General features: G+C 43.8%; 1 protein-coding gene across 7 annotated transcripts in view; it reads right to left on the reverse strand.

Annotated features, from left to right (window-relative positions):
- Positions 1–27,765, reverse strand: part of TRAPPC8 (trafficking protein particle complex subunit 8) — a 118,058-nt gene that overhangs the window by 9,908 nt on the left and 80,385 nt on the right. For all 7 annotated transcript variants that reach the window (XM_068237314.1, XM_068237313.1, XM_068237312.1 and 4 more), the window contains 9 exons: positions 26,508–26,582; positions 26,245–26,368; positions 24,253–24,410; positions 21,432–21,874; positions 12,304–12,451; positions 7,537–7,633; positions 6,334–6,405; positions 6,127–6,185; positions 1,269–1,439 (listed from right to left, as the gene is read on the reverse strand). In XM_068237314.1, the coding sequence (XP_068093415.1) occupies positions 1,269–1,439; positions 6,127–6,185; positions 6,334–6,405; positions 7,537–7,633; positions 12,304–12,451; positions 21,432–21,874; positions 24,253–24,410; positions 26,245–26,368; positions 26,508–26,582 (1,347 nt within the window). The remainder of the gene's footprint in view (positions 1–1,268; positions 1,440–6,126; positions 6,186–6,333; positions 6,406–7,536; positions 7,634–12,303; positions 12,452–21,431; positions 21,875–24,252; positions 24,411–26,244; positions 26,369–26,507; positions 26,583–27,765) is intronic.

Below are 27,765 nucleotides of genomic sequence, written 5' to 3' on the forward strand. Positions count from 1 at the left end.
ATGCATTTGAATGAACTAAACTTGCCTAATGCTGGGTACACACTATCAGATTTTTTGGCCGATTTACTGTCAGATCAAATATTTCCAACATGTCCGATTTGTTTTCCGATCGATTTCTGTGCACTTCAACAGGAAATCGATCGGAAAATGCTCGGAAATCGATCAGAAAGCAAATTGGACATGTTGGAAATCGATCTGACAGTAAATTGGCCAGAAAAATCTCAGTGTGTACCCAGCATAAGCTTCATGCTCCCATCCAGTGACAGTATTCAAACTGTGCTGTGTGATCTGGTTTTCTTGTTTTCCTGTATTGTCTTATTGCTGTATGTCACCCCTAAATATTGTCTGTAACCTAAACTAATGTCCAGGGTTGTGTAACATGTTGGCACTTTATAAATACAATAAATAAATAAAACTATCAAGGACAGGTCATTTGGCCGCTGCCATATGCTGTAATGTGAATTATGTAAACGCATAGCCCCATCATTGTTCATTTGTGCACACTGTGAGCCAAAAGACGACTCGTCCTACTCCTGCTAAAACTCCAGGGCCACGTTAAAAAAAAAAAAAAAAAAAAAATCCAATCGGTGTAGTAGCAACTCGGGGAGACATGTAATTTGGGGTCCAGATATTTGCCATCACCAGAATTACAGTGATTTAGGGACAATAGACTGTATAACATTCCGGTCTATGGCGGCCCCCAAAGCAGGCGCTATGCAGCTGAGAGTGTGCGCCGAGATCTCCTTCTACGGCTATTGAATCACTCATGGAGTAATTTGTGTGATGGAAATAGCCGGAGCCCAATCTACAATAAAAACTGTGTCATTTAGGCCCCAGCAATAGCTGCTGCATGAATTACACGGGGAACAAAAAAAGTGGAGTTATCAGTAGTTTAAAAAATAAGCAGGGGAATAGCTAAAGCAGGGTGAGCAGTTTTTCAGCTTCACCTTGCTCCCAAATTTACCAACGCCCTTTTGACATTTACAAACTAGTTCTAGTAACTTCAGTTTACTAAAAAAACAACAAAAGTTACAAATACAATATACAGTATTCTGAGAACCTGTCTCATGTATGATGTACACTGAAAAACAATAGTCTAATGGAAAGGAATGACATTGTTTTAAACAAGGAACTGTAAATTTGTTCATGCAAACATTAAATTATTTTCTGTGTCTGGATACAGGAAGCAATCACATCAAACTAACTTGGCTAAATATTACATTACAAGAGCTGAAGGTTTCAAAGACGCCGACCATCACTTTTCTTACCTTCCACAGCACAATTAAATGGAGATTAACTTCACTGCATTTCTGTATCAATCTGACTGCCTCATCAAGAGCCGACTTCATCTTTGGGTCACCACTTGGATTCTGATTCTTGTAGAGTGGCAGACAAATTCGGAAAAAGAAATCCGCACAAGGGGTAGATGAGCTAATTATCTGTAAAACACAATTCAAGTTGATCTCAATTGACAGGGAAAAAACGCTGCGAAAACTGCCCTAATTATTCTAATTACATTTTTTAATAGAAATGGGAAAAAGCAGAACTTCATACCCATCATTCATGGAGCAGAAAGAAAGACAATTCACACTAACACTATCTTCAAGCAGTGGTTTCTCAACATTAATATAGCAAGCACCCCCTTATGAAAAATAAAGTGATATTTGCAAAGTACCCACTGCTACGGGGTAGACCTATCCTAAGCACCCCGTGATACGTGAAAATATTTTAAGTGTCCCATAATTGTGCATAAATGGTTTTCAAACATTCTATAATGCTGTACATGAACTACAATCCTATGTAAGCAAACTTGATGTACTGCTTGTTGATCTAACTAGCGTTACTTCACCTCAGTGCATGCAAAACGCAAAAAGTTTTCAATGCACAGCAACTGCTCTTCAAGCTCTGCAGGCAGCAGATTTTACAATGGAAGAGTTTCCACTGTTTTCTGCCTTTAATGCAGTCACAGAATGAAGTTTAAAGAAAACCTTTGAGGTTTGCATACAATCAATTTAGATACTTACCCAAGGAGGGTCCTCCTCCAGAGTCTTCCCCCATCCTTTGCTGGGATACCTGAAGTGCAGCTACACTGTGTCTGAGCGGTAGCATGAACCCACTCGGGATTCAGTAGAAAAGGCAGAGCCCGATCGGGTCCATGCCACTGTGTAGATAGCCAAGTACGCACAGTCTGAGTTGAAAATGACTATCCAAAAATCCAGCAGCCAAGTCTCCTCGCTTGGACACCTGGCAGTATAAGAACACTGCAAGGGGCTGATCTATACTGCTAGTGATCAGTAGAAAAATAGTGTTACTTATGTAGAAACACTTTTCTTTTAAATTTTCTGTATGTATAAAAGTGGCAGATTAAATGACTGCCACTTTTTAGAGGGAGTCGCTTATCTGAGATTGCCACTTTTCTGTCAGGGCCACCAGAAAACAGTGATAATCACCATATTACTGCTGATCTAACAACTACCATTTTACAGATCATGGAAATGTGCCTTCCACTTTGATAATGGAGAACACCATTAGCTTCAACAAAGAACAGGGGTGCTAGTTGCACTACTCTAAAGTTGGTCACATGCTGCCTTTCACTGTCGATGGATGTTTCAGCACCTCTGCTGCAAACTGCAGCCCAATCAAAGCAGCAAAGACCCAGCTGTGTAACATTGGAGTCACACGAAGAGCAACTCTGCCTCCACAAACATAAAAGTGCTGAACTGCTCTGGACAGCATTATCAAGGTCTCTGAATAAGGAAACCCAAATTTGACCACCACCACTATTAATCACACACACATGTGTGTGTGTGCGTGTGCGTATTTTGGAGATGTGTTTTTTTTTTTACCAGTTTAAGCAGGTTGGCAGTTCTGCTCCCTTAGGCAGGATGACAGCTGGGAGATGTCTTGCAGTAAAAGCCGGCTCATGCTCCCTTGTGTGCTTTTACTGTCAGGGTCACACTATCACTGGAAACCTGACAAGCTGGGCAATGCTTGCCAAGCAGTGATTGGGCGATTAATGCTCATCAAAGCTTTGATTTGCCCAGTGATTACCATGATTGGATAATTCACAGTAATCATAGCACCTCTGTTTCCAGTCATAGATGTAAATATTTAAATATGTGTAACTGGGATTTCCTTAACCACTTCAGCCTACAGTGTCGAAAATCGTGTGCATCCGAGCAACGTTCACCTCCCATTCATTCGCCAATAACTTTATCGCTACTTATCACAATTAATTGAGCTATAGCTTGTTTTTTCCGCCACTAATTAGGCTTTCTTTGGGTAGTACATTTTGCTAAGAATTATTTTTTTTCTAAATCCATTTTAACAGGAAGATTAACCACTTGCCGACCGCCCACAGCCGATGGGCAGCGGCAAAGTGGACGCCGAAAGGACCACAATACGCCCATCGGCGTTGTGTCCTTTTGGCATGTGCGGGGAGCGATCATGTCACTGGTGACGCGCGCTTTCCCCGGCAACTGGCTCCGCCTACCCGCGACAACAACCCGCTGGCCGTTTGGAAGCGGCGGTGGGTTGTTAATCCCATGATCGCCGCATGCAAAGCGGCTTTGTAATGTATACAAAGCGTATTATACAGGCTGTCTCCTGCCCTGGTGGTCTCAGTGTCCGAGGGACTAACAGGGCAGGCTGCAGCCACCCTAGTCTGCACCCTAACACACTGATCTGCCCCCCCCCCCTGCTCCTTGATTGCCCACAGCACCCCTCAGACTCCCCCCCCCCCCCCGACCACTGTTTGCACCCAATCACCCCCCTAATCACCCATCAATCACTCCCTGTCACTATCTGTCAACGCTATTTTTTTTTCATGCCCTAAACTGCCCCCTGTGGGCTCCTGATCACCCCCCACCCCTCACATTCTCCCCAAACCCCCCCCGTGTACTGTTTGCATCTATCCCCCCTGTAATAACCCACTGATCACCTGTCAATCACCCCCTGTCACTGCCATCCATCAATCAGCCCCTAACCTGCCCCTTGCGGGCAATCTGATCACCCACACCATCAGATCGCCCGCAGACCAGCCGTCAGATCACCTCTGAAGTGCATTGTTTACATCTGTTCTCTCCTCTAAACACCCACTAATTACCCATCAATCACCCCCTGTCACTGCTACCCATCAGATCAGACCCCTATCAGCCCCTAGGGCACCCAATCACCCGCCCACACCCTCAGAACGCCCTCAGACCCCATCCCTGATCACCTCGCCAGTGCATTGCTTGCATCTATTCCCCCCTCTAATCACACCTTGAGACACCCATCAATCACCTCCTGTCACCACCTAGCACACCTACCCATCAGATCAGGCCCTAATTTGCCCCTTGTGGGCTCCTGATCACTCGGCCAAACCCTCAGATCCCCCTCAGACCCCCTTCTGATCACCTCCCCAGTGCATTGATTGCATCTATTTTCCCCTCTAACCACCCCTGAGACACCCATCAATCACCTCCTGTCACTCCCCCTAGCACTCCTATCCATCAGATCAGGCCCAATACAACCTGTCATCTAAAAGGCCACCCTGCTTATGACCGATTCCACAAAATTCGCCCCCTCATAGACCACTTGTCATCAAAATTTGCAGATACTTATACCCCTGAACAGTCATTTTGAGGCTTTTGGTTTCCAGACTACTCCTCACGGTTTTGGGCCCCTAAAATGCCAGGGCAGTATAGGAACCCCACAAGTGACCCCACTTGAGAAAAAAAGACACCCCAAGGTATTCCGTTAGGTGTATGGTGAGTTCATAGAAGATTTATTTTCTGTCACAAGTTAGCGGAAATTTATTTTTATTGTTTTTTTCACAAAGTGTCATTTTCCACTAACTTGTGACAAAAAATAATCTTCTATGAACTCACCATACACCTAACGGAATACCTTGGGGTGTCTTCTTTGTAAAATGGGGTCACTTGTGGGGTTCCTATACTGCCCTGGTATTTTAGGGGCCCTAAACCGTGAGTAGCCTAGAAACCAAATGCCTCAAAATGACCCGTGAATAGGACGTTGGGCCCCTTAGAGCACCTAGGCGGTAAAGTGTCACACATGTGGTATCGCTGTACTCAGGAGAAGTAGTATAATGTGTTTTGGGGTGTATTTTTGTATGCCTAAGTGTGCAAGTGACGATTTTTTTCCACAAAGTATTTTAGCGCCATACTTTGTTTGCATAGCCCTAGAGTCTGAACAGCAGAAAAAAGGCCATGAATGTCACTATTGTAGAAAGCTAACAGCCAGGGCTATTCAAAATGGGTGTTTTGTAAGCTACCGACTCCTGTAGCCTTGCTGAAAATTTTGATCATAATTTTGAAAATGACTTTTTTTTAATGATGGATTGCGTTTGTCCCTACCTAATTTTTATGTGACAGGTGTCCAAGCTATAAAATGCATCAAAATGTATTCTATTTATTCTACAACTCCTAATTAAAATAAGGTAACATATATGTCATTTGATGACCTTTAAGCACAGCAGTCATTCTAAAGGTGTGCCGATAACTTTTTTGCAGTCCATTTTTTTTTTTACCAATTGTTATAGCACCTTGTTTGCATAACCCCAGAAGAACCGGGACATCAAAAAAGGCCACAAATGATCCCATTACGGAAAGTTAAAAACTAGGGCTATTCCAAATAGCTACTATCAACTAGAGTAGTTTTGCTAAAACTTTCCCAAAGGAATCATAATTTTGAAAAGGAAATTTTTTTTTGAATGATGGGATTGATTTTGTCCCCATCTAATTTCTATGCAACAAGGGTCAAAGCTATAAGACACACAAAAAAAGAATACTACAACTCATGATTAAAAATAGGTCATATACAAAATTTGATAACAAACTGGTTGCACAGCAATCATTTATTCTCAAGGTGCTCTTATGGCTTTTTGCACTTCATTCAGATAGGGGCTGGTTAGTGTTCAGGCATAGTTAGGTGTCACAGAGGTGTCACATTTGAACAACCTTTCCATTGCTGTTGGACACCATAAGGTACACCCTCTAAACGGAACTACTCCAAGTCTTCCAGACTCAAGAAAGCAATTCATTTGGCAGACTAGTACTCCTATACAAAACAGTAATCAGCTGTGCAATAATATGAAGAAAGCATACTGCACATTTTATGTCATACCTGCTCCCCTCCAAAAACAATATCACCAAATGTGTGTCTGTCCAACGACTGGTCACCATCTAAAAGTAAACATTCAAAAGTCATGTTACTATTTCTATGATGGAGTATTTTGCATTTATACACAATATTTTGAAGTACATCTATTATCACAATATAAAGTATTCTAAATAATAAATTTGAATCTCATTAAAGAAAGTATTACCTTACCTACGGAGGAGAGTTTGCACCGAACCGCTTTGAAACACATTTTGGCCCTTTCTCTGCCAGTTAGTTTAGTATCTAAAGCAGAAATAAAATTGAGTCACTCCCTGATGAACAATGTCCATACAAACATAAAAGATATGAACTAGAAAATTATGTTAATTGGCCCCTGCGACTGTCTCAAAGGGGATACCTGCAGCAGTCTGTCAGTCAGGGGATTTGTGAGACTCTGCAATTGTTTTTTTTTTCAGTCGGGAGGGACCCTGCATCCGTCTGGTCAGTCGGCGGGAGGGACCCTGCATCCGTCTGGTCAGTCGGCGGGAGGGACCCTGCATCCGTCTGGTCAGTCGGCGGGAGGGACCCTGCATCCGTCTGGTCAGTCGGCGGGAGGGACCCTGCATCCGTCTGGTCAGTCGGCGGGAGGGACCCTGCATCCGTCTGGTCAGTCGGCGGGAGGGACCCTGCATCCGTCTGGTCAGTCGGCGGGAGGGACCCTGCATCCGTCTGGTCAGTCGGCGGGAGGGACCCTGCATCCGTCTGGTCAGTCGGCGGGAGGGACCCTGCATCCGTCTGGTCAGTCGGCGGGAGGGACCCTGCATCCGTCTGGTCAGTCGGCGGGAGGGACCCTGCATCCGTCTGGTCAGTCGGCGGGAGGGACCCTGCATCCGTCTGGTCAGTCGGCGGGAGGGACCCTGCATCCGTCTGGTCAGTCGGCGGGAGGGACCCTGCATCCGTCTGGTCAGTCGGCGGGAGGGACCCTGCATCCGTCTGGTCAGTCGGCGGGAGGGACCCTGCATCCGTCTGGTCAGTCGGCGGGAGGGACCCTGCATCCGTCTGGTCAGTCGGCGGGAGGGACCCTGCATCCGTCTGGTCAGTCGGCGGGAGGGACCCTGCATCCGTCTGGTCAGCCGGCGGGAGGGACCCTGCATCCGTCTGGTCAGCCGGCGGGAGGGACCCTGCATCCGTCTGGTCAGCCGGTGGGAGGGACCCTGCATCCGTCTGTCAATCAGGGGAGAAATGATACAGCTGGCAAAAAGATTCTATTCTTAATTTATGTACGTCTTCAATGGACTATTTAGGAAAGCACATTGGGAAATGTCAAAGAAGACAAGCTAATGTAATTTAGATTTGATGCAATAAAGTAAATCTTATAATTGAAAAAACTTTGGGGCAAAGGGTGTTGATTTTCTGTAAAGGATGACAACATACCTTTGTCTGCTGTAGGGTTCACAGACTTCTGGAGCTTCCAGTTCTTACTGCTACTTGACACTTGTACTATATGAAATTCTTTTACACCTGCTTCACTCTACAACCAAAAAGCAAGGAATTTATTCAGTTTGGCAGTCACAGCTTATTTCAATTTTCAGACAAATAAAAATGTAACAGCTGTGTAGGGTTCTGATAGTAGCGGTGGAGACTGGAGGTATCCACTGAGCCTTGTACTCTGTATGCAGGTGGGGAGCTGCTGTCACCTGAACCAGCTGCAGTCAGATTCTACCTGACTGGGTAGAAATGGAATAGATTTAGGTAGACCTGTACACAGATCTAAAACTATTCATTTTTCTTATTGTGGTTCCTTCCTTAGCCAATATCCTTTTATGTCTGTGGTATTTTGTGCATAGCTGTATCAGGTAAGAGCTTATATCAAACTTTTTTCAGCAGTTTTAACCAATAAACAACCACTATCACGAAAAATATTAAGTATCTCAAGAGATCAGCTCTGGCATATGTGATTCTAAATCACACATGAAAAGCTAAGACTTGTATACAACATGTATGCTTGAAGTTATAGGAGATGTTATGATAGCTTTCTTTATAAATTATAACTACACACATGGCCAATTTCTATGCATAGATCCTTCAGGCAAAGGCCTAGGGCACCCTCTTACTTACTTTTATTCAACCAGCAAGTATTTTTTTGACGGGAAAGGACATAAGTGTCTCCCAAAAGATAATAAGACTATGTACAAAAACATTTCACAGCTTTTATTTACATTTGAGCAAAGTGTCCAGTCCAAAATTTTTCATACCCTTTTCAATAATCAATAGAAAAGCCTTTTTTTGGCTATTACAGCAATCAAACGTTTCCATTATCATGCTGAAATGTCTACTGGTGTCCAAGGCCAAGTTTCTCTGCAGACTGTCTGATGTCGTTGAGAATCCTCATGTACTGCTCTTTTTTCATGGTGCCGTTTACTGTGATTAGGTTCCCTGGTCCATTGGCTGAAATAACAACCTCAAAGCATTAGGTTTCCACCACCATGTTTGACAGTGGGGATGGTGTTCTTTGGGTTGAAGGCTTCTCCTTTTTTACGCCAAATGAAGGAAACATCATTGTGACCAAATTCAATTTTTGTTTCATCTAACTAATACAGAAGACCAGAAGTCGTCTTCTTTGTCCAGATGAGAATTTGCAAAGGCCAAGTGAGAATTTGCAAAGGCCAAGTGAGAATTTGCAAAGGCCAAGTGAGAATTTGCAAAGGCCAAGTGAGAATTTGCAAAGGCCAAGTGAGAATTTGCAAAGGCCAAGTGAGAATTTGCAAAGGCCAAGTGAGAATTTGCAAAGGCCAAGTGAGAATTTGCAAAGGCCAAGTGAGAATTTGTGTACCTTATCTGGAGAAGTGGCGTCCTCCTTGGTCATCTGCCTTGAGACATTGCCACCAGCAGAGCCCAGATTCACCAGGATGGCCTTGGTGGTGATCCTTGGATTATTCTTCACTTCTCTCACTATCCTCCTGGCCAGCACAAGTGTCACTTTTGGCTTCCGACCACGTCCTCTGAGATTTTCCACAGTGTGGAACATCTTGTATTTTTTAATAATACTTTGCACTGTAATCACTGGAACTTGGCTCCTTTGTCTTAGCCATGACTGTCCACAAACCAACTGCAGAGAGCTGCTGTATTTCACCTGTTGAGCTGATTAAAACAGCTGTTCCCAATTAATCAAGGTATTTAGGATGCTTTAGAACAGCTTGGACCAATTATATAGAACTTTGGATTTTCCCAGAGACTGAAAATTTGTGAAGGGTATGAATAATTTTGGACTGGACATTTTTTGCTCAAATAATAAAAGCCGAGAATTCTTTTATTCCACAATAATGCCTCCTGTGTCCTTTGGTCTTCAACTCTGCTGGCTGCCTGCATGTTCTGCAACTATGTACATGCTGCCGGGTCACGCCTCTTTTGGACGTGTGAGGCAGCCACCTGCCAATGTACAGCCACCTTAACCCTGACCATTTACCAATTCCTGATTTCATCCTCCCCCTTCACCAATCTACATCGATGATACCGAGGTGACTAGAGTACCCTGCACCCGTCTCCTAGGCATAACCATTTCCAGGGATCTCAGCTGCAAGTCCAACATCACTGCCATCCAGCGGAAAGCCCAGCAGAGACTCTTCTTCCTCCGCCAACTGAGGAAGTTCGGCATGGCCCAAGAGATTCTGACAAGTCTTTACTCCTCCACCATTGAGTCAATCCTCTGCACCTCCTTTTTAGTCTGGTATGCCGGGTCCACCACCACCGACAGGCATAAACTACAGAGAGTGATCAGGTCAGCAGAGAGGATCATTGGGAGACCCCTCCCCTTACTTGACCACCTATATAACACAAGACTGCTCTCTAGGGAGTTGGGGATTACCAATGATCCCTCTCACCCAGGCTTCCGCTACTTCAGCCCACTTCCCCTAGGCCAAAGGCTTCGAACCATCTCCATCAGGACTGCTAGACACAGCAACTCTTTAATCCAGTCATATGCCGTTTACATATTTTCACCACAAACTCTGTATAGCAGTAAAAATTGAATCTGAATTAACTGGTTACAACTGAAGCAGTATTTGCAATGAGAGGCCTATGAATGGCAAGGATGTCAAACTGCTAGTTAAAACCAAACTTGCTAGATGCAAGAGTTCATAAAAGGCAAGTACTATACATGTACAAGTGACAGCATTGTACTCGAGTGACAAGGAAAGCCCATTGAGGAATGTTGCACAGGCAGCATGAAGTCACAGGGTGCCATGCCACAGCAGTGGGCTGACTTAGCACCTGATTAACAAATTCAAGGATGCAGTACAACTCCATACTGTTATGGTACAATGGGAATGAGCTCATCACAATCAGAGGAATGAGGAGCAGCATCCACAAATGGATGTGATGGAATGGGAGCTTCGTGCCCTGGATTTGCATCCCACAAATCTCCATCAACTGCAAGATGCTATTCTATCAATACGGGCCAACATGTCTAATGAATGCTTTCAGCACCCTGTTGAATCAATGCCATGTAGAATTAAGGCAGTTCTGAAGGCGAAAGGGGATCAAACACCATATTAGTATGGTGTTCCTAATAATACATCCTTTAAAGAGTAACTGTTAACCCCAAAAATGAAATTTAAATCTCTATGGCAATGTTTTATTTACTATTTAAGTGAGCCAAAAAGTCAATGCAGAAGTTAAAAATCAATCTATTTTTTTTTTACTATGTAGCCTTTTCCCCAAGCTCCGAACGCAAACACGGAGAGAGAGCGGGAGCACTTCCAGCGCCGCCACCGCAGAGCAGCCGCCGCCGTGTATCTCTCTCACATGTGATTCTCTTACATGTGACTCGGCGGCGGCTGCTCTGCGGTGGCGGCGCTGGAAGTGCTCCCGCTCTCTCTCCGTGTCAGAGCGGTCAGCTGTTTGTGGTGCGAATATATCGGCACCTGGTCCTGGGGGGGAGAGGGGGGGTCGGGCAGACATAGGCATGCTCTGCATGCTCATCAGTATCTGATATGCGGCTTTGCGTCCGGAGCTTGGGGAAAAGGCTACATAGTAAAAAAAATTAGATTGATTTTTAACTTCTGCATTGCCTTTTTGGCTCACTTAAATAGTAAATAAAACATTGCCATAGAGATTTAAATTTCATTTTTGGGGCTAACAGTTACTCTTTAAGTGAGTGTACAATGGTATATGTGAGTGTATTTTTACTTTTTGGCCACAAGAGGTCGCCACACTTAATACCTGTGTAATGTGAACAGTGCACAGGAAGTGTTATGTGTCTGTGTTTTACTTTCACTTTGTGAGTGAATGGCGGCATCTCGCTGATGTCGGCTTTCATTCATTACAGGCGCTATGATCGGCTTTGGGAACAGCAGTTTCCTTTCACCAGTAACAGACTGGCGGGATTGCAAAGGAAACAAACAGGAGTGGAGCAGTGATCGCGAGCGGCGAGGTAAACAAACAGGTACACATATCTACTCTCCTGGATCTCAAGTAAAGTTTTAAGGAGCGTAGATATGCATACCAGAGGTGGGGAAGAGGCTAAAATACTATTATAACAAAAACAATACGTAAATAGTGTTGTTTTTAACAAGTAGCTACATATTTCTAACTACTCGGAATCTAAATTTAAATGTGACAACGGGAGGGGGGTTAACCTTTCCTATGCGGCCGCCTGATCCGATACATTCCTCGCCGCATTCCACATCACTCCCACGCTTCCTCTTTCAACCCGGAAGGAGGAAGAGCAGGAGTGAAACCCCTCGCCCGTTGTCACATTTAAATTTTGATTCCGAGTAGCTACAAGTAGGTACAATAGCTACTCGGTAAAAATAACACTACATGTAAACAACAAAATAAGAGGGTGGTAATGGCGATATTCTAGAGCAGGGCTATTAAACTCCAGTCCTTAATCATTTTTTGCACAGCTGGAATGAATTGATGGGACTGACAGCTGGAATGAATTGATGGGACAGAATCAGAAAAGGTGTGGTCCATCAGGTAGAACATATGTCTCCACTTTTCTGTCCATTCTAAACACTGGCATGGATATAACCCTCGACTGGAGTTGGACAGCCCTGCTCTAGAGAATGCATTCACCAGAAGATAAATGGATTGCATCATATCCTCCACCGATTCATCCAGTTTTCTACAAATAAAAGTTCAACATCTGCAGCAAGTCCACCTTCCCCAAGACAGGATCACACATGTGCAACTGCTTACTGTGTTCATGTTCTCCACATCCAGAAACACAAGCATGTTTCCACCTTTACTCTCTTCATCCTCCAGTGCATTACTCCGGGAGACAGATGCCCGCACATTCAGAGACTTGCTGGTACATATAACTGCAGTGTGCCTCAGGACCCGGTGTCTGAAAAGAAAATATATGTATACCTTATTATCCTAGTGATGTGAAGGAAAAGTATGCTGATAATTGAGAGAGCATTAAACATTCTATAACAATAACTTGTCTGGAGATTATACTCTGCCCTGAAAATCCATCACTGACTGAGCCCATAAACAGACCAGTGACTCCGCTGGCTGCATGCTTGCTGCAGGTGTGACATGGAAGGCATAAGATCGGCATGACAGCCACCCAGCTGACATGTGGTACAAGGATAAAGCAATGACAGCCTTTATGTTCCTCTTATCAGGTGCCTTATAAAGTAAACCTGTATGTGGTGAACTAGAGACTCACTGATGTGCAGCTGTGACAACACAATTTAAAAAAAACAACAGGTGTCTGCTGAAGTTTGTGACAGCACAAAACATACAAGTTAATTACATTGTCAAGTCACTGCAGCACATGGCCAACCAGGAGTATAAGAAAGGTGGGATATGGTTTCATAAATACTGACTGACATCATCAGTCTCCAAACCACCACACAGGAAAATAATAAACTCCATTGATTGGTCCCTTTATGGAAACGCATCTATTGCATCAGAAGTGTCATATCAACAGCCTGGGAGAAACCTTAAAATACCCACTTCTTTTTAGGAATAAAAACAAACCTCAATAAAAGGTGAGATGCCAGAGAACCAGGGCTGTGGAGTGGGTACAAAAATCTTCCAACTCCAACGCTTCAGTTTATGAAACCACCGACTCAGACTACCCAAAATGGCTCAGACTCCTCGACTCCGACTCCTTAGTCTATTACTTACCAGGGCTGTGGGGATTTTGTACAAAATCATACGACTCCAACTCCTCAGTTTATGAAATCACCGACTCGGACTACCCAAAATTTCTCTGACTCCGACTCCAACTCCACAGCCCTAAGAAACTAATGCTTCATACACACTTGAGATAAAAGTCTTTGGAAAATGCAAGATCACAGACCAATTTTACCCCCTTCCATGTAGTATGAGAGCCATACTCTACACAGTCTTTTCTATGGAGCTGAAATCCCCATCAGATAAAATCTTTGCAAGATGCTGCACACAAAGATGCTGTACACATTCAAAAGATCATTATCTGCAAAAGATCCATTCCTGCAAAATGCATTCATAGTCTATGAGATCTGCAGATCCTCATACACACCTGGTTTAACAGACTTCATCTGCATATCTGGCAATCATCTGCAGATCTGAAAATCCATCCTGGTGGATCTGATCTGCAGATGATTGTCTGTTAAACCAGGTGTGTATGAGGATCTGCAGATCTCATAGACTATGAATGCATTTTGCAGGAATGGATTTTTAGCAGGAACAGATCTTTTGCAGATCATGATCTTTTGAATGTGTACAGCATCTTTATGTGCAGCATCTTGCAAAGATTTTATCTGATGGGGAGTGCAGCTCCATAGAATAGACTGTGTAGGTATGGCTCTCATACTACATAGAAGGGGGTAAAATTGGTCTGATCTTGCATTTTCCAAAGACTTTTATCTCAAGTGTGTATGAAGCATAAATCTGTGTTAAAAATGTACCATAAGTGCCTAATGCTGGGTGCACACTGAGATTTTCTGGTCGATTTACTGTCAGATCGATTATTTCCAACATGTTCGATTTGCTTTCCGATCATTTTACGATCTATTTCCTATTTAAGTGCACGGAAATCGATCGGAAAATGCTCGGAAATCGAAAAGCAAATCAGACATGTTGGAAATAATCGATCTGACAGTAAATCGACCAGAAAATCTCATAGTGTGTACCCAGCATTATTCAGATTAGTTTATTGGCAAAAAGGCAGAACAATATACAAACATGCCCAGATACATTAATTTCAGACAGACTTGAAGTTATCGGTTGCTTGCACCTATCAGGCTCCGCTCCCACTACACTTCCGCATCATGTGTGGCCAGCAGGAGCTGACAGTATAATGTCCGCTCTGCTGGTCCTCAGTGATACAACTGGAGGCCAGCGCAGATGCACTCCCACATAGGCTATATGGGGGAATGTATCCGCCTGGGATTATCGCGGATTGCACAGAAATGCGATCCATTGCAAAGTGACATAAAATAGGTGCTGTTCATTCGATGAGCAGAGAGAGAGTGGACAAAAAAAAAAAGTCCACTCCTCGCTGTTGTGGGAACAGCCTCAATGTTTATTCTATATTTCACAAAAATCAGACTCTGCTTTAACCACTTCAGCCTACAGCTTCGAAAATCTTATGCATCCGAGCAATGTTCACCTCCCATTCATTCGCTAATAACTTTATCGCTACTTATCAAAATTAATTGATCTATATCTTGTTTTTTCCGCCACTAAATAGGCTTTCTTTAGGTAGTACATTTTGCTAAGAGCCACTTTACTGTAAATACATTTTAACAGGAAGATTAAGATAGAAATGGAAAAAAATCATTCCTCAGTTTTTGGCCATTATAGTTTAAAATTAATACATGCTACAGTAATTAAAACCCATGCATTTTATGTGCCCATTTGTCCCGCTTATCACACCATTTAAATTACATCCCTATCACAATTTATGGCGCCGATATTTTATTTAGAAATAAAGGTGCATTTTTTCAATTTGCGTCCATCACTATTTACAAGCTTATAATTTTAAAAAATTTAATAAGATACTCTCTTGACATGTATATTTAAAAAGTTCAGACCCTTAGGTAACTATTTATGTAGTTTTTTTTTTTTTTTTAATTGTAATTTTTTTTATTTTTTTTTTTAATACAAAACTGTATTTGGGTAATTTTAGTTTGGGAGGTAAATAGCCAATTTTAGATGTAATGTAATGTATTTTTTTATTCAGTACAGGTATGTGGGTGCAGTTTACTATTTGGCCACAAGATGGCCACATTCAAAAAAATCCTAGATGCGAACGATGTCGCATCTAGGAACTAAAAAGAAGAGAAGAAGTTTCCTGGGGGCAGAAATACCACGCTCTCTGATGAGAAAGCGTCGGTATTTCTGCCGGGGATTTAGATGGTTAGAGGTAACCTTAATTGACACACAAAAAAAGTTTAGCTTACCTGGGGCTTCTAACAGCCCCCCGGCAGACATCCAGTGCCTGCGTCGGGACAAACCGTTCCTCTGGTCCCCCGCAGCAAGCCAGTTTCATTTTCACTTGGTGACCAGTCGGCGTGCCAATGCGCCTGCGTGGCCCTGGCTGCTTGCTTTCTCAATCACATCACGTGAGCGAGGATGCACAGGCTTGCTGTGGGGGCCCGGAGGATCGGTTTGTCCCAGCACGGGCACAGGACGTCTACAGGAGGGCGGTAGAAGCCCCAGGTAAGTTAAAAACTCTTTATGTTGTGTCAATAAAGGTATCCTTTAAGGTTTTGATGTAACAGAATATACGAACAAACACAAATAAAAATGGCATGGATAAAAATAAAGGAAGCCTTAACCTGACATAATGCTGGAGAACCATTAGAAGCAATCACTGCAAATAAGAAATCTTCTGCAGCTGTCTACAGGTAGTTTGGTCCATTCTTCCTGAGCAAACTTCTCCATCTGTGTCAGGTTTAAAGCAAACTTGAACTGAAAATTAAAAGTCAAAAACACACACATCATACTTACCCCCCGTGCAGTCTATTCATCAATTTCTTTCTCCTCTCCTGCGTCCTTTTTGTCCACTCTGATCAATGCAATTCTGCCCTCCATTTTGAAAATGTCCATTGCCCCATAACAGCTTCCTCAACATCACACTGTTAAACTGTAATATCGCCTACTTGAGCCATAGGAAAACATGAACATTACATTGCTCATCAGTTTTAACACAGCAACTGATATTTCAGTTCTGACAAAATCCAGAAGGAATTGTTACAAAAAGATAATGGAGAACTTCTTAGAGGAATGGACAGCAAGGTAAGGATGTAAATATTCATCTGCAGGTGCATCATATGTTTATTTTAAATAATTTTGCTCAGGTCAGGGTGCCATCTTCACACAGCAATTTTTCGCTACTTTCACAGATGGAATTTAAATTAGGACTCATGGAAAGCCAGCATAATACAATGTTTTGTTCTTAGCCATTATACAGTTTTTTAAGCTGTGTGTTTTGGATCATTATCCGGTTGGAGGATCTACTCTGCGACTGACAAAGATCTATCCAACACTGGGCAGTAAGTTGTACTCCAGAACGTTTTCATCTATGGACATAGAGCTGATGAGACCTGCAAAAAACCTCAAAATAGGTCTTAGTAGTCTAAAGCAGGGGTTCCCAACCACCGGGCCGCGGCCCACTGCCGGTCCGTGGGCAGTTTCTAGCTGGGCCGCGGCGGGTCTGGCCTCTCGCCCCTCCTCCCCCCGCGGCCGCCGCTCCTGTCACCTTATGAGCTGGCGGCCGCTTCCTGTCACAGATTCCACGTAGCCGCTCTCCTCTGTGTAGCATCTATTACAGCAGCCCTTCCTGTGCGGCTGCTTTAAGGAGGGAAGGAGGCGGGGCAGCGGCTTCCTGTAGCGGCGATAGCCGTTACCATGGGAACCGCTGCCCCGCCTCCTTCCCTCCTTACAGCAGCCGTGCGACGCGCTGCTGTAAACAGAAGATGCTGCACGGAGGAGAGCGGCTACGGGAATCTGTGACAGGAAGCGGCCGCCAGCTCATAAGGTAACAGGAGAGGCGGCCGCGGGGGGAGTGGGCTACACTGGGGCACTATACTAGCTATACTGGGGCACATGGGGCACTATACTAGCACTAGCTATACTGGGGCACATGGGGCACTATACTAGCTATACTGGGGCACTATACTAGCTATACTAGGGCACATGGGGCACTATACTAGCTATACTGGGGCACATGGGGCACTATACTAGCTATACTGGGGCACTATACTAGCTATACTAGGGCACATGGGGCACTATACTACCTATACTGGGGCACTATACTAGCTATACTAGGGCACATGGAGCACTATACTACCTATACTGGGGCACTATACTAGCTATACTGGGGCACATGGGGCACTATACTAGCTATATGATCTTCCCACCCCGGACATCCATAAACCTCCCAGATGTGCATGTCACTGTTAACCACACTACCATTCACCCTACCTCTCAAGCCCGCTGTCTGGGTGTCACCCTGGACTCCGCACTCTCCTTCACTCCCCACATCCAAAACCTCACAAAGTCCTGCAACTTCCACCTTCGTAACATCTGTAAGAGTCGCCCTTTCCTGACCTCTGCCACCACTAAACTCCTCATCCATGCCCTCATAATTTCCCGCCTTGACTACTGCAATGCCCTGCTGTCTGGTCTCCCTATGACCCGAACAGCCCCACTGCAGTCCATCATGAATGCAGCAGCCAGAATTATCCACGGCTCCCATCGCTCCACCATGGCGGATCCTCTCCTTGAATCACTCCACTGGCTTCCTATCCAGTCCAGAATCAGATTCAAGATACTGTGTCTGACCTACAAATCTGTCCACAAAACCTGTCCAACCTACATTTCTGATCTTACTCAGGAGGTACACACCTAGCCGCTCACTCTGCTCTTCCAATGAACTTCGCCTACCCCCCCCCCCCCCCGCATCACCCAGTCCCATGCACGCCTCCAGGACTTCTCAAGAGCTGCTCCAACACTATGGAACTCCCTACCTCCACCCATTAGGGCAGCCCCCTCCAACATCTTCAAGAAAACTCACCTTTTCACTCTGGCCTACTACCCCTCACAAGTGCCCCAAACCCACAGCTGAACTCTGGTCTCCTACCTCTCGTGTCCCTACCTCTCCCTCTAGATTGTAAGCCTTTGGGCAGGGTCCTCCTCCTTTTGTGTCCAACCTGATCATGCACCTCCGTTACTGTGAACCCACGCTAGGCCTCTTGAGTGAACCTAACTTGCTTAATCTCCATGCTCCATCCAGTGACTGACTAAGCATTACCTTGTACTCATACTGTGCTGCATGATCTGATCTTTCTTGTATTCAGGTATTGTCATTTTGCTGTATGTCACCCCTAAATATTGTATATATCCCTATTTATTGTCTAGCGCTGCATAATATGTTGGCGCTTTATAAATACAATAAATAAATAAATATACTGGGGCACATGGTGCACTATACTAGCTATCCTGGGGCAAACTGGGCACTATACTAGCTATACTGGGGCACACTGGGCACTATACTAGCTATACTGGGGCACACTGGGCACTATACTAGCTATACTGGGGCACACTGGGCACTATACTAGCTATCCTGGGGCACTATACTAGCTATCCTGGGGCACACTGGGCACTATACTAGCTATATTGAGGCACACGGGCACTATACTAGCTATACTGGGGCACTATACTAGCTATACTGGGGCACATGGGGCACTATACTAGCTATCCTGGGGCACACTGGGCACTATACTAGCTATCCTGGGGCACACTGGGCACTATATTAGCTATACTGGGGCACACTTGACACTATACTAGCTATCCTGGGGTACTATACTAGCTATCCTGGGGCACACTGGGCACTATACTAACTATCCTGGGGCACACTGGGCACTATATTAGCTATACTGGGGCACACTGGGCACTATACTGGGGCACACTGGGCACTATGCTAGCTATCCTGGGGCACTATACTAGCTATCCTGCAGCACATGGGGCACTATACTTAGCTATCCTGGGGCACACTGGGCACTATACTAGCTATACTGGGGCACTATACTAGCTATACTGGGGCATACTGGGGCACTCACTATATTAGCTATACTGGGTCACTATACTAGCTATACTGGGGCAACTATACTTGGTCACTTTGATACTAATTATACTGGGGCACTATACTAGCTGTACCGGAGTAACTAGACTCCCTATACTGGGGCAACTGTGCTTGCTGTGCCGCTGCGAATACACCCCCGACAACATTTTGGACGGTTACCGGTCCCCGGGCTGAAAAAGGTTGGGGACCCCTGGTCTCAAGGACATCCTCAAGGAAACTTTTTTGCTTCTCAAAAAGAATGTTAATTTGCAAATTGTTTTAATTTTTTTTTTAAGCAGTAGAGTTCTTCCATTGAGCCCTCTGTTAGGGCCCTTGCGTCTGCAGCAGTGAAGGTGCAAAACAATTGAGGCCACAACTAAGAGCTATATAGGACAGGCAGAGCTATGCAGTACGTGTTACAGTCTAATGTGAACAAGGCTGTAACCAATGTGATATTTCAAAACAGTATGCGTCAAGGATGCTTATCACGGATTAATCACAAGTAACCACGGTGGTTACTCGTGATTCAAATGAGCTTTAATTGCCGCAGCTGAGTGGCTGGATGAGGCGGGGTTAATTACCCATAATGACGCTCTCCGCCCAGAGTTTCAACGAGCTTGGAAGCGTCCTAATGGATGTGTTGCAAGTCACATTAGCCGAATTTCCCTATGAGGTTTCCTATTGGATCCCTAAAGTGAACTAGCACCATTATTTATTGTTTTTAATGTACTTTTAAAGTATTTAAAATACTTTAAACACTAACTATTAACACAAATGTGCAATGAAAAAACAGTACTGTATATTTTGTACATGAAGACAACTTTGTAGCTCTAAAACCTTGTAACTCGAGTTGTTTGTAAGTAGGGGACTGACTGTACTTACTTTGGTAGTAGGAAGGCTCTAGATTGCACATAGGCTTCTCGGATCCTCTTACAATTCACAGTTCCAGCAAATGGTCCCTCTTAAATTATTGTACTCACGCCAGTCGAATACGTTTCTTCCAGGCGCTCTCCGACCATGGACAACTGCATCTTGTTCATGCATGTGCGAGTAAAGTTTGGTCATACCCAGTTGAATGAAGCGTTTGTGCACAGAGAAAAAAAGCCATGCACGAGCAGCTTCATTCTACTGGGTATGCACAGACATTACTCGCGCATGCACAGTCAGGATGTGGTCGGCCAGGGCCACAAGAGCAACCAGAAGACACGTATTCAACTGTTGCAAGTCAAATAAGTTTAGAGGGACCTTTGCTGAAATGGTGTGGATGTGAGGAGACCAAGGAAGCCTCTGCACCATCTAGAAGCTTCCCACTACTGAGGCAAGCAGTGGTGCTCATCACAAGCTCGTGATCACGAGCTGTTTTTTGCGATCACGAGTTCGTAATCAGCATCTGTGATCGGCTCTTGATCCCTAATGCATTTGTTACCCGACTCGTGATCACAAGTTACTCGAGATCACGAGTCGGTATTCGTGATTAATCATGAATCACTACTCGTGATTACATGTTGTTCGACTCAAAACTGCACTCAAGTCGGATATCTGTTTCTATTCGTGGTCATGAGTCAATTCGTAAGTGGGCGGAGTCAAATTCATGATCACTCGAATACGCGATTGGGGGTATACGAGCATCCCTGGATGCAAGTACATTACTTTTTTTCAACAATGCTTCAGGTGTATTATAAGGATAGATTTCATCTGAGGCTTTTTACAAATGCATTCTGCTTTATAACAGATTTCTGACCCCTGCATGAATTAAAGCCCTGAAGATTACGTACAAGCCAACTTCCACTTCCAAGTGATAAACAGTCAGGTCAAAATGATCAGATTGGCTGTTGACCGGAAAGGGAACTTGTCTGTCAACTGAAAGAAAGTGACCGACATATAAACTGGACATAATACAGGATGCTAAATATTGATTGGTCATGCACGTCTCTCTATGCGGACATGCAAACAAACAACTGACATCAGACAGGAGCAGGGAACCCACTTGCTGGGAACAAACGATTGGACAGAAATCCACTGTGCACACATGTACATTAGCTAGGCATACTTGTCTTACCAATTTGGAAAAAGATTGGAGAAATTGTCTTAAAAGGTTGCCTACAACATGCCTGTGAGTATTAGGCCTATGTTATGTTGAGCTGGTATTAAAAGCAAAAGGCAAGCTTTAAAATGTAAAATAAACAGCAATAGAAATGCAACTTTTGTATTGTATTTTTCACAACTGGTTGTATGCGATTGTTTAGAAAGTCTGCAAACCCACCTCATCTTTGACCGTTTTTCTGTGCTTTCATAGTAGAACAAAAAATTTATCTCATGGACTCCTTCTTGATCAGGCCCCCTCAACCAGAGTGGAAGCTGTACTGATGCACCAGGAGCTAAGACAGAGTCTGTGAGTGGAATTTCTACAACCTCTGGCTGCTTTCCATTACCAAAGCCAAAGTCTACAGGGGTCACAGAGGAGGTCAGCACAGAACACCCAGAGGTAGAGTCTGTAACAACAGTCTTGTATGCACTGCAGTTCATGGATGCTGCAGGACTTAGTGGTGTCAGTGCTGCGGTATTGCTTCCAAACGTAAAGAACTCTGGCCTCTTGGACACAACTCTAAGTCCCGTCAGTGGACACTTGCTCACATTTACAAATTCAACATGTGCCTTTCTGATTTCTCCGCACAGCAGTCCAGTGGGGAAATTGATGAAGAACACCTTTTGGAGAAAAAAGTGCTAGTGTTATAAAATCTCAAGCTATAAGATAATTTCTAGTTTTTATTTAAGCAGACTAACTGTATATGTCAAATGTAAAGATCCCATTTGTTAAGAAGACATAGGTAAAGGAAACCTAACTGTCTAAAAGATGTCCGCTGTTGAGGCCATCAGAACACCAAAATAAACTATTTCTTTCTTTGATTCCCCTAGTACTGGTGGCAATACAATTTTTTCCTCCTAGGGCAGGCAAGTAAAACTAGAAGCAAATACCAGTTTGATCCACTGACTATCGGGTCTGTGTAGACTGCACTCTTCAGTGGCTATATACTGCTGTGTCCTCCTCGATTCAGAGGCACTACTGACATGTGGCTGTTACAAAATTAAATGCGCCAAGTCTACAGCGCAGGGGAAGCACAGTAATTGGGTCAAAAAGCTATAACGGGGATGGGGGATCACCATAAAGCACTAAAATAAAGGGTTTCTTGTGGATAAAGGTGTGATTGAGTAGGCATATCATTCTTAAGTTTGACATAACTCTATATCTATGATGAATAGGAGTGTTCAGTCCACTAACTTTCACAGGTAGGCACTAAGTATTGTGAAAGTGGTGTGACTGCTGAGATCCATGGTAGCAGCAATGGGCAACAAGAAAGGTAAGCATCAGTCAAAGTGCACTCTAGCTGGCAACACTTTCCAAAGGTTACACAAATACTTAAAAACCAAAAATCAACATACAGCAAATCATTAGATTGTTGAGCATCAGTCAAACTAAAATGACTGATCTCTGTATAAGCCATTATTTTCAAAAGACAGCTACCTATTATGACTTGGTAAGCCCATAACACAGGGAGCCTTCATACTCTATTGTGGTGAAGTGTGGGTGGGTTTCATATGACCTCCCCCGGAGAAAAAAAAAAAAAAAAAAGAGAGGTCTTAGCCAGGATTCTGAGCTTTTTTTTTTTTTTTTTTTTTGAGAAAAGGACCAGGAATAGTTTAATGTGCTATAAAATGCTGTGGGTGAAATTAAGCCAGGGATGTCAAACTCCAGTCCTCAAGGGCTGAGGTCCTCCCACTTTATCGGCACAGCTCAAATTATTCGATGTGACTGAATCAGGAAAGGTGTCACCTGTCATCTAAACACCCATTCCTCCAAATTCCAAAATAAAGTATTTATTTTTCACAGAGTTAGGCCGTAAAGTAGTGTACTATTTTTAATCCACTGGCTCAAAATGGATTCAAAAGGAATAAATAAGTCTATGGGAGCAACAGTATAGTAAACCCGAATATAATAAAACTTCTATTATAGCAAACGTTGGACCCCTACGTGACGCTGATTCTGAATATAGTAAAAAAGTGGGCGATGCATGCATCATATGTCAGTGTGAAACAAATAGTCGGCTGATCTCATCAGGCTGGTTGCAAGGAAATTGACACCTGATAACATCTGCAAGATAAGAAGAATGGCACAGGTGCTGGATATACAGTACAGTACAAATAAGCAGCCTGGGGAAAATTAGGAATAATGAGAACATAAACAAAAGAGGATGCAGTGTTACCACTTCCCCTTTGCAATCACCGGTAAAAGTATAGTTACAGTCCTCCCATAGGATTGTACACACTCCTGGGTATCTCTTCCCTTGTTAGTAGGGATGATCACAGATATGTAAATTTTTCTGAGTTGATGCATATCTATGCAATTTTTTATGCAAATATATGCAGCTTGAAAATGTACCAATCAATTTAAACCTTTTGATTGCTCCATTATCAAACTGCATACACTCGCATAAAAATTTGCATAATTTTGGAAAAAAAAATTGCATCTCATTCATCATTCCTACTTGTAATCGATTGCAATCCTGGTAGCGTGTGGAGAGCAGTACAGGCTACTTTTAATGGTAGTGCAGGTCAGAGCTGGCCTACTCACGGCAAAACTAAGGAGAGTGGAGAGGAGAGTGCTAAGCCCTGCGTGCAGAGGTATCTGAGCCACTCACATAAAGTGAGTGGCTGCCTCTATTCAGTGATGGCTGCAATTTTTGAAGAGCCCTGGATACTGAACCAGCAATTTGTCCAGCCTGGCTATGCAGCCCTAAGGTTTACTTAACCTTGTACTCCATCAAATCTGCAAGTGCTTGTACTGTACCTCCAATGGGAGGACAGAGTTGGTCCTTTGCAGCAGTGAATGTACCAGGGCATACTGGGCTATTTCTAGAACTATTTCTAATATAGTAAACTTCTGATATAGTACACCACTTTTCCTGGTCCCTTGGAGTTTAACACTGTACTGCCCTTTCCAGTTGGTTCCTGATGGTAGAACAAATTCTTTAGTGCTCCTACGGTGTTGTGTCATTGATCATCTCACCTCTAACATTTAAACTTACCTCCAGTAAAGGCATTTGCGGAACTATTACTGGATCTAAGCGTCGATCAGGTCCATACTGGATGGAGGTCTTTTCTTCCTTTGTGCCATTTAGTCGGGGGCCCTGTATTTCTAAGTCCTGCCGTCCTCTGACCGACATTCCATTAGAAATGAATTTCCCTAGAAAATAAAAATCCATCTCTTTCAAACATAAAATAGTGCAGTCAACCTCCAATCTCATGTCCATTCTGTGATTGGACAAACATTTTCAGGCCGTTCACTGCTGTGATGGAAACTGCAGTGCTAACTAAAAACTATCAAAGACCGTCTAAGTGCCCTGGATAACTGGGCTCTTAACCATTTGGCTCTAGGGTTACTCTGCAAGGTATGTGAATGTCACATATGCTGGCAAGTGTGATATGCTAAAGCAGGTAGTAGGGTGTGGGCGTCTGGGCACCCTCTAGGAAAAAGACACAGGAGACAGAAGCGGGAGCCCAATAGTGCAGTATGTCAAAAACAATAGTAAATGTAGAAAGTGAAACACTACTCACAAAGGTGGGTTGCAGTGGGGCAACCGACCACAGGAAGCAGGTGGAGACAATGAACCAGACTCTACTCGGGGTGGTCCCTAGGGACCTGGATGCGGTCGCTCTCCTTGAGAAAGAAAGGAGACAGGTTTCCACCGTCGTAAAAACCACGTGTGTTCTGTCTTCACTCCTCAAACTGGTGACGTGTGGGGGGTATGGGATGCACAAAATTGGTAAAAGGCGCCCTGGTTGTTTATAACAGCGTTTAAAAATGACAAGAAGTTGAGGTGGTTTACCTCAATGACGAAAATCTTTGTATTAACAAAAGATTTTATTAGTAGCACAGGCAACGCGTTTCAGAGCCTTCAGAGGCTCCTTTGCTGAATTTATCTTTTAGTTTGGCACTGTTATTGGTCTGAGGAAGCGGGCTCAGACCCGCGAAACGCGTTGCCTGTGCTACTAATATCTTTTGTTAATACAAAGATTTTTGTCATTGAGGTAAGCCACCTCAACTTCTTGTTTTTAAACTGTTATCAAATGCTTTTATAAACCACCAGGGCGCCTCTTTTACCAATTTTATGCTAAAGCAGGGGTCAGGAACCTTTTTGGCTGAGAGAGCCATAAACTCCACATTTTAAAATGTAATTCTGTGAGAGCCATATGATATGTTTCAAACTGGGACAGAGCACATGTGCAGCAGAGGGCTCACGTCCCTGTTACCATGGTGATGTGTATAATGTGGAACCTCCGGGCAGCGTCAAGACACATCTTCAGCTTCTCTTGGGTTTCAGCAACATCAGCCATTTCCCCGAGAGCCAGACAGGAGGAATACCAACTAACAGCTTGTACAAATAGCTAGCTGACTTGGGGGTTGATTCACTCAGTAGGATGCGATCCCCGCACTTTGGCCCAATAGGCTGCCTGTCAAGTGACAGACAGCCTATTGGGCCAAAGTGCAGGGATCTCATCCTACAAAGTCACTGGACCTGACAGGATCCAGGGTGGGACAATATAAGCAGCTGTTAGTTTTGGGGGGAGTGTGAGTAAGTTAGTAGTGCATTGTACAGCAGTAGCGTGCCTATTTTGAAAATTTTACTTGCGCTGCCACACTAAACCGCACTGCTTAAGCAGTGTAGCTTAGTGAATGAACCCCTACTGATTTGTTACCGATTTGTCTGCCAGCCAGATGTAGCCATCACAAAAGCCACATCTGGCTGCCGAGCAGTAGGATCCCTACCCCTTTGCTAAAGGGAACACAAGTTCACTATCAAAATGGTGAGTGAAACGTACGTCAACTTTCCCTATTAAACATGTAGAAGTGATTAGGTAGCTTTGTAGCCAAATCACTTCAAAACCGATTCAGAAGCTAGCTCATAAATTCAAGTTCTTGGTTGCCATTTCCCCGCTGCAGGGTTCACACACAGCTTTGGCTAATGGACAAAACATCAGTGTCTATCTAGTATTTCAGGATGAATAAATATGCTCACCTGTTGGTACGCTACTGGTAGGAGCAACTCCATCCAGACTAGTGCTTTGAATAGTGCTCAAATTATACACAATTCCAAGAATATGCAGCTCCCCAGTCTGAAGAGGGAATAATTTTAACCGGGCCTGTGGAAAAAAAAACAATCACAAGTGGTTGAAAATAAAAGTACCACATGAAGTTCAACTTCAAACTCATTTAAGTCTGTCATAAGACTGCTTTTGTTTGCCTTGTATACTATTCACAAATCTACAGCACCAGACTTACAATTTTAGTTTCTTCACTGTTAATTAAAAATTCACTGATTTCTTCTGTGCCAATGACATCACTGAAATTTTTGCCCTGAAAGACAAAGACATTATCAAATTAGTTGGATTAACCAACTGTAATTACAATGATTTTTGCTAGGCATTTTGAATCTAGAAATATTTGCATTGTCCATGTAAGCTCAGCTGTGTCACTGGGCTACTGAGCGCCACCAATTTACTTGATTAGGAAAGAGAAACCCAAAAGACAGAAGTCCAAGCTAATTTTTACAAGCAATCTTCAAGGATTTTTCAGTGTAAGTGATCTTATTCTAAAACACACAGTTCAGGAATTTGTTATCTATCTATCTGATTTATCTACCTACCTACCTAACATTATAAGCCTCTGGCAGGGTCCTCCCTTCCCTACATGATCCTTTGCTCCTTTCCTATGATGACTGCCTAAATTACAGCCTGAATTACTGTATTACTGGGCCTACCTACCAGCCCATAATCGCATGATAATGTATCTTGTACCGTTTGCATTGTATAACTTTGTTCTATGTTGTATAACCTTGTGACGTCTGTTATTTTTGTACCATTGTATATATTTATTGTCCAGCGCTGCGTAATAAGTTGGCGCTTGATAAATACAACAAATAATAATACATAACAACAACAAAGCCTATGCTGTCCTAGAAGATTACTGGAAAACAAGTTACCAGTAAGCCTAATGTCTATATTCTTTTTCTAGGTAGGTAAGTATGAGAGCATAAAACACATTTGGATTTTGAGCAGAAAGCATACTGACCCAATAGATTGACCGGTTAGCTTCTTAGCATACACAGTATAATGCATAGTAGTTCTGGCTTTTTGAGCCCAAGGCTCTTTTTGACTGTGCCTTAACTAAGAATGGAGACAGTACATCAATATATTTGTAGGATTGGGCGGATCAGGTAGCCGCAATCCCCCCCGCTCTTGAGGCCCGCACTGCCCCACTTTCACGACCTTTTGGGTCATGACGTTGGAAGGAGAGAGATCTTTCTCTCCCAGCGTACAGGGAGGCGGAGGAGCGGCAGGGGGCAGGGAGAGAGCTGCCCAATGGCAATGGCAGATGTGGAAAGCCTGCAGGAACGCCCCTAGTGGGTGTTTGAGCAGGGAATCTCTCTCTTCCCATTACTCTCCAAGATAGTGACAAATATTGGGGGGAGTCAAAGAACGGCAGTGGGGCGACACAGAGGCATGTCATGAGGCAGGGAACATGCCTCTGTGTCTCATCT

The sequence above is a fragment of the Hyperolius riggenbachi genome, chromosome 5 (assembly GCF_040937935.1).
Source record: "Hyperolius riggenbachi isolate aHypRig1 chromosome 5, aHypRig1.pri, whole genome shotgun sequence".
Taxonomy (NCBI): domain Eukaryota; kingdom Metazoa; phylum Chordata; class Amphibia; order Anura; family Hyperoliidae; genus Hyperolius; species Hyperolius riggenbachi.